The 20,520-nt window shown below is 31.5% G+C and overlaps 1 protein-coding gene across 1 annotated transcript; it reads right to left on the bottom strand.

Annotated features, from left to right (window-relative positions):
• Positions 1 to 374: 374 nt before the first annotated feature.
• LOC106720267 (G-protein coupled receptor dmsr-1) lies at positions 375 to 12,991 on the bottom strand. Its single transcript, XM_014514862.2, has 4 exons — positions 12,859 to 12,991; positions 4,905 to 5,770; positions 3,588 to 3,783; positions 375 to 592 (listed from the first exon to the last, which is right to left on the bottom strand). Exons 2-4 carry the CDS (start codon positions 5,688 to 5,690, stop codon positions 432 to 434), a joined length of 1,143 nt encoding a protein of 380 aa, XP_014370348.2. The 5' UTR covers positions 5,691 to 5,770; positions 12,859 to 12,991; the 3' UTR covers positions 375 to 431.
• Positions 12,992 to 20,520: the final 7,529 nt, after the last annotated feature.

Below are 20,520 nucleotides of genomic sequence, written 5' to 3'. Positions count from 1 at the left end.
TTAGAATTAAGCACCATGTTATGATAATTATTATTATAAAAATTGTATTTATATTATTTAATAGACAATGATCCCACTTACGTTGTTCAAAGAACTTTTGTCATAACATTTAAAATCCTTTTAGACACAGTTCACAATTTATTCACTTGGCAAGCATTTTTAATAATAAATAGTTCACTTTATCATCAATAAATGTATAATAATGAAAACACTGTATTTGTTTAATACTGACACTTGTTTTCTTTTACTTTCACTTCATGACTTAAATTATTTTACTAAATATTTTATCGTTTCACCAAAAAACAAAAAAATAATTTCTATATCACTAAAACGAGTCAATAAAATAATTGACAATAAATAATTTCGACTTAGTCAATAGTTGAAACAGTTCATAGGTATGTGACAGTGGTGGCAGTACCGGACTGTGACTGCTACGCTTTCCGTACAGTTCCAAGTTCCGAAGTCCTGCGTTGCAGTGGTAACAACTTGCGTGCTAGCCGCCTGAATGTGTTACGAAACTGCCTGCTCATGCTGCAATACAGCACGAAGTTCACGGCGGACCCCACCAACGCCATAAGGTCCATCACCTCACCTGTGGAGATTATATATGGATATTTGTATTTGAAATACCTATCTGGAAACTCTAATCTTATTGCCGGTGATGTTTTAGTTGGCAGATGTTTTTTTGTTTCTTGCCTTGCTTTTCTTTTCTGATATTCATACTACTCGAATAAAGGAATCAGTTTTCAATGTAAGTTTTTAAAATATCTAGATATACCGTTTTGTTTTTATTCTTATCGTGTGCTAATGAAATACAATAATGCAAAACAATTCCCAATTAGGTTGATTCATACCTCACTATGCCTATATAAATATTTTTTACTTACCTATATTAAAAAGGAGTGCCTTCATACTACACACATCAAAAAAGTCTAAGCAACACATACTATTTCAAGTTATTAATCAATTATTTTATCATTTTTTTACTAAGTAGGTAATACTTATGTAAACTTTTTTGATCTATAGGACATACTGGCTCGTTGTGAAAAAAAAATCGAGTATCATTTGTTTTTTTTTCACAAATTCAAAAGCGAATGCATTTGTTCGAATTTTACAGCGTTTTCTTTTTTATTGTTAAAATTTAGTATTCGGTATCAATTTTAAGATTCAAACAATAATTAAAAAAGTTTTGAACAAATTTGAATTTTGAGACATTTTTTACGTTATGGAGCGACGTCATTTGAACGCAGATGAAATGCAGAGAGCTGTAGGGATGTTGCAAGCAGGAAGAACTCAATCTCAGGTATCTCGGTATTTTGGTATCAACAGAAGCGTTATTTGCCGTGTTCATCAGCGTTAAACTAACACGGGAGATCCTGCTGATTAGCACCCAGGTCGAGGAAGGTGTACAACAACACGGCAAGATCGATACATACAACTGACTGAAAGACGCCAGCCGATGTTAACCGCCCGAGAGATAGGTTTGAGGCTACAAAATTCAAGTAGTGTTGTTGTTAGCTGCCAAACTGTGTGAAATCGATTGCATGAGTATGGCCTACGAGCACGACGGCCAATTAGGTGCCTACCGATACGTCACGGGAATCGCGCTCGTCGAAATGAATGGTTTAGGGAACACATTATATGGACCCGGAAACAATGGGATAAAATTTTATTTTGCGATGAGTCTCGATTTGGGTTCTAGTCTGATACTAGAAGGGTAAGAGTGTACCGTTGTCCTGGAAATACTGAAAGACTGAGGTGGCTTCAGGAAGTGGATCCATACAACGACTTAACAGTTATGGTATGGGCGGGTATTATGAAGAACCGAAGAACAGAGCTCGTTTTTGTAAATGGTAACATGAACGCTGTAAATTACGTTGAGGATGTTCTAAGACCTTATGTCCGTCCATTCGCACAAGCGCTTGGCTTCGATTTCACCTTGATGCATGACAATGCGCGTTCGCATACAGCTTTGCACACACGGGAGTACTTGGCAAGGGAAAACTTCCTGGTATTGCCTTGGCCTGCACAATCGCCAGACCTCAACCCCATCGAGCATGCACGGGACATGCTCCAGAGACGTGTTTTAAATGACTTGGATGGAGTGACAACAACCCAACAACTGATGGACTTACTAAAATTTCATTGGGAGCAATTACCGTAGGATCACATTAACAGTCTCATCGATTCTATGAATAATCAGTGCCAGCAAGTTCTCCATAACAGAGGAGACCACACTTTGTATTAATTTATGCAATTTTTGTACAACCATTTAATTTTACTTTAAGTTTAGTTGATTAGGGCACCTTACTTTGTACTACGTACAAACATTCCTAACTCGTATTTATTGGTAATTAAGATTATTAAAAAGTAAATAAAAAAAAACAATTGTTGTTTAATATCAAAAAAGCATTAATAAATAATAAAAGTACGAAAATACTAAGGATTTAATCCGAAAACACATTGTAAAATTGAAATTTATATGTGTTGCTTAGACTTTTTTGATGTGTATATTAATAAGTAAATACAAATTATGTAAACTGTACGAAAAGTCTCATTTTAATTAAAAATATATATTGCGCAAATTCTAGACAAAATTAATTGTTTAAACTATTATTTTGTGATTTACAAAAGTGTTCAAAATATTTTAACGAAGTTTGAATGAAATAATGTTCTAATTAGTTGAGAACTTGTTTAGAAAATTCACTTATTATATCCCGTAGTCGTTTGTTTAATGTCAAAGGACTAAAGTAAGTATTATTTTGAGGACGAAAAATTTTATAAGTAAAATTCATTATACAATTTTTAAATTAAAAGTTACTAACAGTTTGTAAAGAAATTAATAATATTATAACATAGATTAAGTTAAAAGCAGCACAGACAATTAGAAAAATATAGACAAAACAAAAAAAGTCGCAAAAGACAAGTATTTTTTCTTCAGTGATTCATCTATCGAGTAAAGGTGATGTCTGAGACATCGGGTATCAGACATCATCCTTTACTCAACTCTACTCACTCTCTTTGAAGTGAGATGGAGATATTGTGGAGTAAATGAGAAATTACGTATCTCAGTCTAAAAAAGCCAGATTATTATTCATCACATCTTTTGACTATTACTTATCAATTACATATAGTAACAAATCACAAAATCCATGACTCTCCTTACCTCGCTTCTTCTATCAAATAGTTAAATAAAAATGTTAACTAACGTTACAAAAATGTTTAAAAAACTCAGCATTAATTGGTTGCTTTACGTTCGCAAACAAGCTGCCAATCCACACAAACTGCTGAATGTTATCGTAACGAAATACGTCAGCGGTTCTGAATATGAAACACTCATATTCCCTTAACATTTCTCGTTAATTACTGTACTTGACAGCTACGAAAAATTATTTAAACACACGTCGCTACCGATATCGATTAAATTGTAAGTAAGCATGGTAAGAAATTGCTATGTTTACGAGTAAAAACATTAAACAGAAAAACCGAAACGATTGCTTTCTCAATGCATTTTAAGTCTTACCGTAGCTCATAAGTATTTTCTTTTTAGTAATTAAAATAATAAGTAATATGTTGAAATATCTTACCAAATGAGTAGTAACATTCTTGGAAAAGATGCGGAGCAATTGCGGTAAGGAGGCCAAACAAAGCTTGCGGCAGCTCTGTGGCTAAGAAAAGTCCCAGGAGCGCGACAAGCATCCGCGTTGTACGATCTGTTCGTCCTCCGCCAGTGGCAGCACGTTTACCACCACCGGAGTCCTCTTTTAGTCGAGCTTTTTCACCCTGCATTATATAAAAATTTTCAGTATCAGTGTAATTAATTATCTGTTGAGGTTTCGACTGGTTTAACACTATCATTATTTGTATAAATAACAATATGTATTAAAATAGTCACTACAGTCAACCCACTTGTACTTGAGTACGTGAATGTACACGATAAAGGGCAGACAAAGGACTTAAGGCCATTGTAATTACATTAAAATAGATTAACAAAATATATAAGTATAAATTAAAAAGATGAATATACGTAATGAGTGGTGTTACCCACTGTACATATAAAATATTTAAAAAATTAAAATTTTTCCTTTTCAAAAACATGTCATCTAAATTTTATAACAAAAAAAATAATACCTTAACATAAAACTAGAGGGATATTGAAACAGATGGTTAGAATGGTAATTTTGTACAGCCAACAACAAAAGTATATATCTGGATATAAAATTAAAAAGTTAAGTTTCCAGAATATTTAGTCCAATTGTTGGCCTTTATGTATATAATTTTATATTAACAATCTTATAAATTGGCTTTTAATTTTTAACAATTTAAATGTCATGGATAACATAACATATCTATGATCTATATATTTTTTTATTTTATTGTTATTATAAAGCTGAGTGTACCAGTTAACGATTTTAAAAATTATATCTTCTAACGAGAACAAATTGAGGAAACCTAATTTCCTCTACACCTGCCACCCTATTATACGTAACAGGCCGCATATAAATATGTTTATAAAGGAAAATACACAATATAACGAGTACGAGTATGACAGAACATAGATATACGTAATATATAATGGTAATAGACTAAACATATTTACACTAAAAGCTTTCTTGTAAATAATAACACACTAAGAAGTTTTCTACTTTCTAAAGAACATTTTTTTCGTTTCATCAGTTGTACAGATTTTAGTTTAGTTTAGAAGTTCAGAAGTAAATGTGATTGTGTTTTGACAAGCAGTAAGTCACTTTGGTCAGTACCAATTATTTTTTTTTTTAACAGAACAGAACAGAAAAGTCTTTTTGTTTGAAGCACTGAAAGCTAAGAGAAAATGATTATGACGACTTTTGTCTGAAAATCTGGATTACGGTATTCATATTATAGAAGTTTTTACAATTACCAACCTCGTTCGTTAAAAGTGCTGATTTTTTCAATAATTTTTGTCTCCGTCGATCGCTTGACTTCATTTTAAGGATGAGACAAACGCTTAAAATTGACAATACTATGCAAGGTATGAGTTTGATAAAAACGCTATATATCCAGAATATTGCAGTCAACAAATCCTCGTTATTTGTCATTGTTATTGCATATTTTAAATCCAAATCCTGTGAGTTGTTCTTCGAAGTCTCGTTTAGTTCAATCGTGCTGGTGTCATTGTTACTGTTGTTTGGTATCTTTTGTATATCCATGGCGAAGTAAATAGGAAGACAAATTATCGGACAAACAACGTATGCCACAGCAATAGCCAGATTGGTGTTACGTTTATTACAAAGAAGTCTATTTTTCTGCGGGAACTTGATAGCGATGTATCGCCATATTGCAAGAGTTATGGTTAACCATATTGAAATAGTGTGGAAAGTCTGACTGAATATGGAATGGAAGTAGACAAAGACGGCCCATCCGTATGAATTTCGATGGAGTTCCGAGCCGATGGTGGTGTAGATGTGCAAAGCCAGAGGTATGTAGTCGAGCATCACAAGGAGGTCGGCCACGGCGAGTGCGGTCAGTATGGAGTTAGTGGTCGAGATCATTTCCTTTCGACTCAGCACAGCGATGTTGACAGAGTTTGCCGCGGAGCCGAGGAGGCAAATAATCAGCGCGATGTAGCCGTGCACCTTGATGTAGACTCGCTGGAACTCTCGTCCTCCGGGCACGCAGTACGCCTCCATAATGTCAGTTGTTGCATTCATTTTTCTGATCAGTGATTGCTTGTGTTACTAGTTGTTTTAAGCTGTTGAAACCAAGGGTCGAGAAATCTTCTACTCATTTTCTGTGAACAATAACAAATTATTTTATCATAGATGTAAATTATTCAACACCGTAGTGGCTATAAAAAAAACAATGACACCGAAGGAAAACATGCAGCATAATGAATGTGAACATTTTGCGTCCTTTCCTTAAAATTTTGGCATGAAGCTCTAACTACCAGGTCATATTGATTAGCATTGGGTTTTACGGAAGCTATTAACGTTAAACTTGCATGTTGTTAATAGACAGTATCCGGGGCGGGGCGGGGGACCTCGTGGACAAAGGTAATTTCCCGGTAAACATTAACAATGTATACCTACTACCGCACGAAACGATTCATGAATGTACGCTTACTGTCTAAAAAGATTTAATATAACGATTATTAATCTTAATTTCCAAAGTAACAACCCAGTTTAAATATTATAAATCTTTATGAAGATAGTTAAAACACAAGCTTAGCTACTTCCGCGTTCGTGCTAAATCTTACTAATTTTATACGAGTAAATGTGAATGTTTAGATGGATGGATGTTTGAAGGTATGGAAGAACACATAGGCTACTTCCTAAGTTTTTTTTAATTCCGCGCGGACGGAGTCGCCGGCTACAGCTAGTAACCCATAAATCTACTTATTTTATTTAGAATCGCGCATCATTTGTGCTAAGATGTAATACTGCAACCTCGATCATTCGATTTATTGAACGGCGTTCAATAACGCATGTAAATAAAATATACCTACATGTATTGTTGTATTCATAAATACTTTTGTTTGTGAAATAAGAGGTCACTGAACCTTACGGCCTTCGGAACCACTTATCATATAATACTTTATAGCATTATTGTATGGTTATATATTTTTGTTTATTTCATTGAGAAAAAATAATAAGACAGATATAATAACTTAGAGTATCCACATCTACAAATGTATTTTTAGCAAGTTTAACAATGTGAGACGGACATTTGCGTGCAGTTTTTTTTTTCTTCAATTCGTTGTCAAACTTAACAGAAAGCACAAATAGTAATCATCGATACTACAACTCACCAAATAAGATCGCATTTTCAATAATAGTGTTAGTTATATTTATCAACCATTCAATGAAGAGAATATTAATTAGTTTTCGAAAATTGCTAATGTACATAAGAAACTTTAATAATATATTGTATATGAAAAGGCAAACTAAACTTTCTCCCACAATGTAAGAAACAGAGATCAATAGAAGGGTCCAGGAGGCCACACTAACAAACAATTGAACCCTTACTATTGTTTCCAAATCATTAACTATTTGAAGGATAAGGGAATTACTCGTAGTTGTTTCTATGTAACTTTCTTAGATAGTTTGACCTATCCTTACGTTGATTAATGTCGTAACTATAATAAGTTAAAGTATTGTTTTATTTTAAATCAATAATATTATCAATAGTATTTACAATTTAAACAGTTCAAATACAAAAAAAAGAATTTTGAAGCGTCAGAACTATTCATTTTTGCCAGATAACATGCCCCGTTTTAAAATCTGACTGATTTATGTCTGCTGCAAAATACTGTCTGATCTCTGATACTGTGTCATGTCTTCTCAGAACTCAAACTGACATAAATATCAGGATGACACGTGGAATTGAATGCATCTTTCTACCTTTTTCAGTGCTGGTCATGGTCATTTTCGGGTTCCGTACCTTAAAAGAAAAGATCACTTTGTTCTACTAATTTACAGCGTAGCCTTTATGCCTACTTAAGTACCTAGAGATATGTACAATTTCCTTAATAATCAAGAGTCATGGCCATGAAGTCTAAACCTCTCAAGACACAAGTCTGACTAAAATAATCATATTGTAATATTAGGTCCTTACATATGAAATTGGCGTTTTGTATGGGAGGAAAAAAAGTCGAATATTTTTTAATATAATATATTTAATTAATCAAAGTATGAACCATTATTTTCTATGCACTTTTGCCATCTCATAGGTAGTTCATTGATCCCTTTACTAAAAAAACCAGTCGGACGGGAATCAATAAAATCTTTGAAGACGATTTGGACTGCCCCATCGGAGTTGAATTTTTTCCCTTGCAAGAAGTTATCCAAATTTCGAAAAAAATGGTAATCTGTTGGAGCAAGGTCCGGGGAGTACGGAGGATGTCTTAGACTTTCCAATTGAAGCTCTTCTAATTTAGTAGCCGTCTGTTACGCAGTGTGTGGTCTAGCGTTGTCGTGAAGCAGCAGTGGCGTGGAGCGATTGACCAGCCTAGGTTGTTTAGCCGATAGCTTTTCCATCATGGTTTGCAATTGCTGACAATAGACATCAGCCGTAATAGTCTGGCCAGATTTGAGAAAACTGTAATGAACAATACCGGCACTAGTCCACCAAACGCTTACAAGTAACTTTTTTGGGGTTAATTTTCGCTTGGGGCAGGATTTGGCTGGCTGGCCAGGATCCAACCATTGCGCTGAGCGCTTCCGATTATCGTAAAGAACCCATTTTTCATCACAGGTAATGATTCGGTTTAAAATACCTTCATTATTGTGCCAGTTTAGTAATGTAACGCAACAGTCGACGCGCGTTTGCCGGTTTGCTTCAGTCAATTCGTGAGGTACCCACCTTTCAAGCTTTTTAATCTTCCCAATTTGCTTCAAGTGAATTAAAACAGTTTTATCACTAACATCGCAGCCTGCAGCTAACTCGGACGTGGTTTGCGATGGATCCGCTTCCAAAATAGCCTTCAACTCTTCATTATCAACTTGAGTCTCAGGCCGTCCACGGGGCTTGTTTTGCAGATCGAAATTTCCAGAACGAAAACGTTGAACCAAAAACGAACTGTGTTTTCTTTTGCAACACGACCGCCATACACTTCATTCACCCTTCGAGTCGTTTCCGCAGCACTAGTGCCACCGTGGAACTCGTACTCGTAAATAATGCGATATTTTTAGTTTTCCATTTTGTAAAATGAGTGACGCAAACAGAAAAAAACAGAAGAAAAAAAACAAACGAATGACGGTCATCGAACCACAGATACATGAGTCTATAGCTGTACAAATTTGAATTTGGAATTCCTTACCAAAGAGGAGAAATTCGTGATTAAATTGGCCAGTACCAAAAACGCCAATTTCATATGTAAGGACCTAATATTAATAATCGACACAATCTCCGCTGACGAAATGATCAAAGACTTGAAATTATTTACTATGTAATTTATATCTGATACGCTATATCGTAACTCCATTTTAATGGATAAACAGTAGATGTATTTTATAACATCCGACCTTTATATTCAATAGTATCCGTTGCTATTCTTGTATACGGATGTAATCATGTTTAAAATTTAACGACTTAGTATGAAAAAAAAACATCGTATCCTGATCGTGGCATAATCACAATGACCACGATTTGGTCTAATTTTCTATATATAGTAGGCAGGTCTAATCTTTGGTTAAACTAATAATATGAAAAGAAGATTTGTTTTTAATTATTCTCTGCACAAAATTAATAAATTGTAAAAAATCATTCTTACATATTACATACATTGAATAATACTAAAAGAAAAAAACTTTTTAATATATTATTAGAAATATAAATAGCCATTACGTCTCCTTAAACATATAATACTAGAATGAGATTACCTTCAAAGAATAATCATAAATATAAAAGTTGTAATGAAAGGATGCAGTGGGGGAGGAAATGTATATAAAATGATATAAAGATTGGAAACGTATTCGATATTATTGATAACGCAATCGATATGAAATAAGCTCTTGATAAATATTAAATCGATGATATCTAAAGCTTGCACAACGTTCCAAATAGCACTTGATACTTACGAATATATATGTATTTATTGAGTTCAGACTTGTTAATATATACGTATTTGGTGAATTTAACTTGTTTTTTCACAACGGTTTATCTCCAAAGTGCTCTGCAGTAAGCAAAAGATTTTGTAAATAAAACTTTCAACTTCTAAGTTATCAAGCAAACTTATATTGTTTTTCAATTTGTTATTATTGTATTAAAGAAGACGACAAAATGAAATATACTATTACTATTATAAGCATTATAACTTAAGGATGAAGTTACGCTATTAAATAATAATTCAAAAACTTTAAGCGGTGGATAACCTTTCGATAGACCTTTGACAGCGGTTGTTATCTACGGCGAAGTATTTACTTTGATACAACTTTTAATGTATTCCCATCACGTTCCCCATAGTTTCAAGATAAGATTTAACTCAGCTATGTGTTACTTATTATTCTAACAATCAAATATTCACAATACCAAGGTAAAAAATAATATCGAGTTCTATTTAATCTAATGTGATGAAGCAAAGATAATATTCTATTAATATTCCAGAACTATATGTGTGTACAGGTGTTTTTGTAGTGAAAACCTACGCTTATAAAGTCTTCTATGTTCCTCCTTTAAAACAAACAGAAATGACATGTAATCCTTCAACGAAATAACTAAATCCGTAACTTTTATCTTGCTGTAAACTTTCAGGAGTGACAGTATTCTTTAAAATTATCACATCTATTGTATCTATTTTTAAACTCCTTTCTCTAGATTTTAAACATTGTATGTACACACTATAATACTGTTTTAATTGAAGAAAACATGTGAGCGTGCAAATCGTTATGCACGGTCAGTAGATCTGCCTACGATCATCCGATCCGACACACTTATTTATGTTAACACAAAATAAAAATAGACCGATCATTTGCTACAAGTGCATATTATCGTAGGTATCTTCCAAACAAATAAGTCGTATAAAAATGTACAGATCGATTTTCGATCTCTTGTTTATCTAATAATGTTTTTATAACTTTTTGTCTGCAGTTCTATCTTTTCAAGTTATCCAAAGTGCTATTTGAACTTTGTAATAAGTTTCGGAACTATGAAGTGGATTAACTTTACGTTAAAATGACGGTGATATATAATTTTAATAACTGGTAAAATTATAACACAAACAATAAAATCATTTCGTGCTTCAAATATATACTATACTAGCTGTCGCCCGCGACTCCACCCGCGCAGGATTGAAAAAAAAAAATATTAGTAGCCTATATGTTCTTCCAGACTTACTATACATCTATGCTAAATTCCATCGAGATTCGTTAAGCCGTTCCGGAGATACCTTTGAACAAAGATCCAACTATCCCTCAATCCAAACATTCGCATTTATAATATTAATAAAAAGTAATACAATATGTATTATAAATGTATTTACTTTACTTACAACTATAAAACTATATAATTACACTGATTTACTACATTACAGTGATGTTGTAATGATGACAAATTTGGCTAGTCTCCTATGTCCTGTGCCTTTCTGAGTATATTGTAAAGATGTGTAAAACTACAACTTTTTTAACAACTACTTATTGGTACTACGTATTGGTTATTTAAATCGTTAATATATTTAACATATAAAATAAGGGCGTCAAATTTTAATTGGGAAAACAATTAATAATAAGAAAGTAAATTCTAAGTGCAAAAACGTGTGACAATATATACTTGTATTATAAATAAATAAATAATAAATAATAATAATAATAGGCTTTTAAATCTCTTAATGGATTGTTTGTGGTCCATGTTTAATATTTTATTCGATGACAGCATTAACTCGTTTTTCTAAAAAAATTACTTGTAACAAAAAGCTTTTGGAAATTAGATCAAAATGCCGTTTTCGATCATACCGCATGCTGTATTTTTTTCTGGTTAAATCAAATTATATTCAACCTTAATTTTGTCCAACGTTGGTTTATTCAATAAAACTTAAATGAAATGAACATAAAAATCGAGTTATTTTTTATACAAAAAATATGTATATCTTGTTTTGTAACTCCATGATAGTGCACAATAAAGTATATTTATATTTGTATGGAGAATTACTAATAGCTTGCGAATATTGACTCGCAAGCTATGTATCATAAAAATCATTTTAATATAACTAAATTGATTGGACTTCATTAGACATAGAATAAACAAATACTGAGGTTTGAACATTACCATGCATTCGTATTTCTGGGACCACTACGAGACGCCTTGCGGTTTGTTAACGTGAAATTATTAGACAGTAGACGTGCCATCAAGTGTATACGAACTAGGATTCATATTTCAAACCCACAACGGCACTTTGTTAATGATTTCTACCGTACGTAGGTATAGTTTTAACTACATCATTGTATTTGTTTTATGTGCAAATTGTGTATAATATTACGTATTATCCTATTTTTGGAATTAAGTATGTTCAAAATAAAATAATTAAACAGTAATGCAGTGAATTTCGTACAAGAGCGATACGCGTCGAATCCCTTAAACTTTTCACAATTAAACGATACAATATATTTAAGTTAGTACCTTATCTTATTAATATATGTAGTTACTTTACCAATTAAATTAATTTTCAACTGTTAGTAGACTCCATGTTACTTTTTTTGAAGACTGAATTCAATTTAATGAAAATTACTAGTTTTATATAGAAATGAATAATTTGCATGGTAAGACTATAATAAATGTTATAATGAATCCTCGAATTCAACATTTTGTTTGAAAGCTCTTAAAATAAATTATATAAACTCTATCTTCTCAATTTATCGTTCTGATTCACCACTTTGCTGACTGAAAATTACATACAAATCTCATTAGGGTTCACATGCCGACTTAATTTGAATTAATATGTTAAGACGAACTCACTTTAGATGATCGCTCTACTACTAATTACTTTATAATAAATGCTTTTTCATTTATTATTTAGTGACATATTAAAAGACATAAAAATATACAAGTTATATATGTAATTTTTTGAATAACATAGAATACTTTATTTAATTGGTGGATTTTATTTCTTTTTAAAGCAATATCTTACTAAGTCCCTGCTGACCCCAGTATATGGTGATAGGCTTAACCTCTGCATGTCCCTAATTGGTTCAAAACAGACGAATGTGTACTTAATACTTTTGTCTATAAATATAGTGTATGGAAGAGTTCTTTTTAATTATATATTTGACTACTTTCATTTGTTTTGAATATTTTATTATCTTTAAAACTTATATAAATTGCTTCATTAAAATAGAGTATATATTTTTATAGAGAGACCAGTTTAATAATCAAGTAAAAGTTACTTACATAGGATGACATGAATTCCAAATAAATTCAAACATTTCACTCACAGAATAATTTCATAGATAGAAAAAGTTTTTATAAACTTTTGTTGAGTCTGTGTGAATATATAAAACGATAATTTTAATATTAAATCATTTAAAATTAATTACTAGTGGGAACGATAGACACGATCGGAGCACGCGGTCAACTGAGCGCCGAAAGGGCGTGTGGCGCCCAAGCCGGTCTCATCGTGACTGTGGCTATTGCCTTGGGTAACGCACCACAACAGCATCAAACGTCCGCTAAGCTGAGCACGTCCGTCTTCCTGTAAGGGCGTACTGCCAAGGGGCGTTCGCAAGGGGCGCGACTCCTATCACAACTTTCTAACGAACTAACTTACTTAATTTGAACTGAGACACGTCGGGCGATATATGGAGCCTATCAAAAATCGACTCACGTTTGTACACGACGTAAAAGTTTTAAGAAGCTAACACTCTTAATAATATTTTCACGAACGCAAACAGTATTACAAGCTTCATATAACTTGTAATGTACCTTTTATAGCTTTACTGTCTTCTCTTTTTATCGCTCTATGTACTAAACAATCCAACATTTGAAGAAAACAAAGTCTTCAAAAGTATTCCAAATAACTGTATGTAAATCAAAGTCTAGCAGTCCCATAAGACAAAATTATTATGTTTATCTACACATGTCATGAAATAAAACCTATAAACACAGTCGACATACATGTTTTGTTTTATTTAAAATATGGACAAATAGCTTTTTTTATTGTTACTACTTTTTTATCTAGTACCACTTGTATCTTAAGGTTCTACTTCTTTCAATACAATATGTTGATAAAACAGCTGAATAGTTATACTAATTGCCATTAAATTTTACAATGCATGATTTACGGAATTCTTTAAAATAAGTGAAAATGTTATTTTTTACAGTAAGAAACTTAGAATTAGATAAGTTCCTTTTCTAAAAAAATATTGCAAGTATAATGGAATATTTGTCGCACGTAGAACATGACAAATTGATTTAATTAGTAGATTATGTTTCAAACCGATTGCGAAATCGTTTATTTGACCGGAGCAAATCACCGTAGCAAAGAATAGGACATATCGTAACCTTCCATGTGATCCGAACATTTATAACGCTCGTTCGTAACTGAAAGGACATTGATTTCTCTAAAGTTTGCAACAAATATTAAAACAAGATCATTTTAATTCAAGTTTAAGCTCATTATTTACAACTGTTTGCCATTAATTTCAAACAAAGTGCACTTTCACAGTTTAACATAAAATATTTTACATCGTAAATAAAGAATTTTAAACAAAAGATTTAAATTAATTATTTCCAAACTGAACCTTCAAAATGTAATGTTAATGTCGAAGTAAAAATAATTTAATATGTTATACTCATTCTAAACAATTATGAATTCATTAAAATTCAAAGTAAATATTGTTTTCCAGGAGCCTATTTTCTATTGTTAGTTTCACCTTTTCGGCCGCTACGCAATTTATAAAAGCAAAAGTAACATAATAAATTATTCACAAAGTATAGAGGTGTAAACATGAAAATATAAAGTTACCACAATGCCACAGAAGTTTGGCTCGATACTTGTTATAGAAGTGTCATAAATAATGTTCATGCCTATGTGCCTACACAACAAAGTACACCGGCGTGCAGTATTATATGTATATAAGTATAATATATATTTTACGTTTTTCTAATCAGTTACTTTACAGAAAGAACTCTAATCATTAAATTAAAACTAAGAAACAAAAAATAATTATCATATCAAATAAAATAATTCATATCTAACTCTACTGGCAAATGGCACCGAGAGCCAAATATACCATATTAATATTAACATTCTAGCCATTCCAAGGGGGAACGCTGCCAGTATCTTCGGAACCTTGCCTAAAGGGACACCTTTTAATGACATATTTTAGTTTTTATGTATTATATTTAAATTAAATCCATGTTTATTTCTTCTATATTATAACCTGAATTTAATGTAACAGAAATATAACAGTCTAAGTACTGTCATAATCAGACTATATAATATTTATATTGACATTAAGCAGATTTATTTTGGTACTTTTTAATAAAACTGTCATTTCAATATTGGCTAAATATTTAAACTAGTATTCGCCCATTGCTCAAAATTCGACCATAATCAAAGCATTTTTTTATTAAAAATTCTTTTTTATGTTACATTTAACTGTATCAAATATCACGTTCATCCGTTCGCCCAGTTTCCTTAAACTTCACGTATTAGTTAACATGATGTCAGGATCTTGAAACGTCAACAGAATTCATGTCCGTAAAACAAAGATATTGACAAAGATTATGTACATTTGGATCAGTATTTCAGACAGTATTTCCAAAAACGAATAACAACAGTTTGACCGATAAGAAAGTTACATTGTTCCCGGTAACTAGTTTCCACAAGGATTAAGAAGCAATGTTGTTATTTTGTGTACGCCTACTCACGGACTTAATGAACTGATATCAATTCAGCGAGAGATTCTACATTATCATGCATGAGTGGAAGTAAAAAAAATATGCGCAGTAGACCGTTAAGACGTATAATTTACATTTATTTGCATCACAAATATGCATCGTGGGCAGCGCCGAAAGCATTACTGCTTTACTTCTGGAATACTTCCAATGTGTAATCTAAATGAAATTCTTTGCATAGCAACGGTAAAGAATCTTAAAATTAGACGTAATTTGTATCCAATTCAACTTCCCTAAGTAGTACTTGCTTAGTTTCCTGTTGTTGGCGGAAAATGCGCGTTAGAAACATTTACAAATCTTACTTTTTTCTAATATTATAAATGCGAAAGTTTAGATGGACAGATAGGTGAAGTTTTGTTTGAAGTTATCTCCAGAACGGCTCAACAGATCTTGATGAAATTTGACACAGATGTAGAACATAGTCTGGAAGAACTACAAAGGCGTTTTTTTTTAATTCCGCGAAGATGGAGTCACGGGCGACAGCTAGTTATACATATAGAACGCTACTAACGTTGTAATAAATATAAACCAGTCAATTTCAGAATTTATTTAATTACATTAACATGAAGCCATTATATACATGAAATTAGATAAATCCATGACAATTATATATTTTTGCGATACCGTTAGATGGCATACTCTAATTACATTACTGTATTTTATCGATTAACTTTTTCTCAATAACAACCTTTTTAAACACTAGTTGGAACTGTCACAGTGCAAGCTGTAGAAGTAGTAACCACTCATCTGAAACTGTCAATAAAATTGTTTCAACCAGTGAGCTATGACATCATTAAAAGTTATTTCGCGGTAACTAAATCTTAAAGTGTTGCCTGAAATATTGAATAGGTCACTACTAGTGAACTAAATCTTATCAGATTTAGGTATATTTTATATTGAAGGTGCGCAAAAAAATGATCGAATTTCCTCTTCTTTTCAGTAAATTACATAAAAATAATGACTTCTATCGTATCATCCAGATATCAGGAAATTAAAAACAATATTGAAAACGTGACGCCTCCGGATCAATGTAATAAGAATTTAAGACGAAAAAACTTATTACTTGTACATTTCAATTTATCTCATTCTTTTGTTATATTAGTCTTGGATGGAAAAGTATTGGTTTTCAATTTTAAAAAAAATCGCTAAATGTAATTCTACTTTGCTAGATCACATTTTCACTAACACATAAAGTTTTAAAAATGTAATAAATTTTAATTTTATTATAGGAAAACATTCACAAAATTCAACTAAATAATATCGCTACATTTTAGAAGCTTTTAAAAGGCATTCGTCGGTTGTGCAGTTCACACAAATTAAATTCCTAGTAAGCGATATTTTCGTAAAAGAGCAGCTTTGCAAAGGCAAGAGTGGGCGTAAATGCATCCTATATCATTTCTAATCGTCATTTTACCGGAATTATATAAAATATAATTATATTTATCCACTGTTTTATGTGAAATTTATTTATAATTTCATATAATAACTAGCTGTCGCCCGCGACTACGTCCGCGCAGACTTTAAAAATCCTAGTATCCAATCTGTTTTCCCAGCCTATGTTCTAATTCTATTCATCGAGATCCGTTGACTCATTCTGCATATACTTTCTAACAAACGTCCATCCATCAATCCATCCATACATCCAAACACGCTTCATATTTTATTGCAACTTAGTACATAAATTTGTTCGTTTCTTCGTCATATTGCATCTTATAGCATTTATTAGTAGACAAGATTTTAAAGTAAGTCAAAATTTATTTTCCAAAGGTTTGAATATCATTATTAAAAATTGTAAATGTTATTTAATGTAAGTCATGTTTACAGATTAATTATCTAATTTAGAAATAATTTATTTTAACTTCGAATAAAGGTATGGTAGTTAAATCAGTGTTTACTCATTAAAATGTATAAAAAAGTCTTATTTCATTTTCAATACAAAGTCTACAGAGGTCTTTTAATTAATTAAGAGCAAACAAGTAAAAGGAAAGCGTCCTAATACCGTTATCAATATCCTGTCTGTTATATTTTGAATGACAAATGTTTTATATAATTTAATGTGTCAGGCGCTGACAAACAGAAGTTACTTTTCAATCGTCTGAAAGTATACTTTGAAAATTATTTTTGTGGATTATAATGTTGCGTTAAATTTAAAAAAAGATTTTTTTGGTTTTAATGGTAAAATATGGAAACTTGTCGTTTCTATATCTTTCCCTGTCTAATGTCGAAATACTTAAAATTTTATTTTCATGAAACTTATTCTATTAATGAAAAAATTTTTGAAATAGAAGTATGTCTGCATATCACGGTTTTAAGTAAGAATAGCTTTTTCAGACGTAAAACATATTTCTAATAAGACATATATTATACATATATTTCTGTTTATATTGCAAGTTTTATTGTAAAAAAGGAAAGATTTATTTTTGTATATATCGAATAAACTCAAATTACAACAGATAGCAAAAATTCTTTTGTCGTTAGAAAGCTATATTATCACTAAGTAAAATAGGCTTTATTTCTTACTAGATTTATTTTTTAATTCCACGAGAACGAAGCTGCGAGCAAATGCTACTAAAACGTTAACAATTTGATATCACTTCATAAAATACAATAAGACATTGAAATAACCAGTCGCATAATAAATGTCTAGAGATTCATTTGCCTAACACAATTAGCAACGGCGCGTTAATTAATATTCCCTGAATGCTTCATTAGGAATCAAAAACAGGCTCCAAATAAAATTATCATTCACTCTGTTTCATACTAAAATTATTATAGAGTTTATAAACTCGAAATAGCGTGCAAAGATTTCGGATTATGGATTTGGCAAACCTTTTTATCTCACGTCCCACAACTAATCTCAATTTTTATACAGTCGGACACGGGTCGGCAACCACATCACTTTACATCAATGTTTATAATTATAAAAGTGTGCTGTTATTAGAAAAAGTTTACGTTACTCTTTTGTTTACACTAGCCATAAAACAAATTAGCATCTCTTTCCATTCGCACTGAATAACAATATTTTGATGATGAGATGGTCGGCAGTGGAACGTTTATAGGGAAACTGTCGCAAAGAAATCAAGGGATCATCGAAAAAAATTCCAGCATTCAGCCAATAATTTTTTTATCTTATCTCACCCGTAAAGTATACGAGCATGTTGTATATCGCAACATGAAACGACTCTGAATGTACAGGCGTATTAAGGTTACAGATGAATATTGCATGAGCATTTGCTGCGTCATGTCTAACATTTTATAACCCTTATTTTGTAACTTTATAAGCAGTACAAAGATTTCGCTGTATTTTTTTAAATTTTGGTCACAAGTCTTTATCACTTCACGTAATAACTAGAAAGATAAGTTATTACTGAGTTCTGAAGTGCATAAAGTTTCTATCAGTTAATATAACGAAACTTGAAGGCACACTGAGTATTTTGTATCAAAATAAAATTATTTTTTTTAACATTATTTTAAGAATAATTTATATCATTAATTTTAATTTAATTAATATAACTGAAAGTTTAATTCAATGATTACGTAACATTTTTTTACAATTTAAAATATGATTCATACATGCCTAAACAACACACAAGGCAAGCTAAGTAAAACCGTTTAAAAACAAAATTAGCATTTTATAGTACACTCAGCGCCATCTAGTGGTAAAGTTGTATAGAATAAAATAAATTGCTGGCCTTGCTTCGTACATCGGAAAAGTTCATAAAAATTATTATCATATAACTATTTGGTGACGACATTAAAACAAATTATTTTCAATATTAAAGATTTAAGAAAATCGTAATAATAGTAGTATTTATACATATGAAAAACCGAAATCATTACAAATATAAACGCCTGTGTAACTCCATTTTCTTTGACAAAACAGATATCAATGATTAATGAATGAATGATTTAAACGGGGATTTTGGTCTCAGAAACCCACGGTTAGTGTACCAAAGCAAGAGTTTGTCCGAAACATTCACATAAAAATATGTTTTGTCTCTATGTATAAAGGAACGAGACCACAACATGTCTTAAATATTATTTTTTACTTTCATCTCACGATCATTTGTGTCTGATTTGGGACTTATTGAAGCTATACATTAGAGTGAGCTTATTGTTATTACAACTGATGGAACTTCCAAAGCCAACATTTCAATAATAAGCAAACATTAACTTGAACTGTCAAAACAGAAAGTTAGGTTTGGTTTCGATTAAGTTTTCAGTGCCCCCTGTGTTATAGGATAACTTTAGGTCGCCTGCGTTTAGTGCCAAAACAAATAGCTAACATCTAGTACCTACTAATACTAAGAAATTAAATTGATTAAATTAAATTGGCTTGAAAATTCTTTCCCATACATTAAGTTAAATCGCCCTTTATACTTTTCCCGAACAATCAAACAGACCATATTTCATAGGGAGCGTATTTCCAGTGCCATTTTAAAAAAGAAAATTAGGAAATTAAGGATACTTAAAAAACCTTAAAATATTACGATAAACATAGATCGATTACGTTGTTATTTATTTTTTATCCTTCTCTAAAGCTTTATTTATGTAATCAATATAAAAATGTTCAACGAATTGCTATTACGGACAAACAAAAGAGCCTCAAAATTATAATCAAATAGTTACGAAACGTTTTAGTAAATCCAGCTCAAAGAAAAGTAATTTGCAAATTGTTTATATCCATCAATCAACAAGACAGTAGCAAACAGTAAAAGTAAACACATTTTAAAATTGATTGTAATGGTGTAATCCTGAAGAATGAATATAATTTTTACGTCACCTTGCAATATATAAATGCCTATATGAGTATATGTTTATTTTTTTAAGTCGTTTTAAAAAAAACTATCTAGACGAAAAGCAGCAACATACGTCTCAACTCCTGCGGAATTTAATAAGAACGATCAAAAATACTATAACTATCAGTATCTATTATAGTTTCATTTTCCCTAAACATGTAAAATAACATCAAATCTGAATTAAACTGGACGATATGATATGAAATATTTTCACGCATACGAAACCTTATTTTTATACCTATTTATATAAATAAGGATAGTAAACAGATGCTGAATGTCTGTGAAGTATGTACAGCGGAAGATACGATATAATACAATAACATAAATCAAACACGTCCAAATTTCAAGGCGATTC

The sequence above is a fragment of the Papilio machaon genome, chromosome 4 (genome assembly GCF_912999745.1).
Source record: "Papilio machaon chromosome 4, ilPapMach1.1, whole genome shotgun sequence".
NCBI lineage: Eukaryota > Metazoa > Arthropoda > Insecta > Lepidoptera > Papilionidae > Papilio > Papilio machaon.
Note: the sequence above shows the minus strand (reverse complement) of the source record. Positions and strands in the feature narration are given on the sequence as shown.

Coding starts and splice junctions, on each gene's coding strand:
- LOC106720267 (XM_014514862.2), bottom strand. CDS start 5,690: ATGAATGCAACAACTGACATTATGGAGGCGTACTGCGTGCCCGGAGGA. Junction 3,784..4,904: donor CAGCACTTTTAACGAACGAG/GTTGGTAATTGT, acceptor TATATAATGCAG/GGTGAAAAAGCTCGACTAAA. Junction 593..3,587: donor AGAATGTTACTACTCATTTG/GTAAGATATTTC, acceptor TAATCTCCACAG/GTGAGGTGATGGACCTTATG.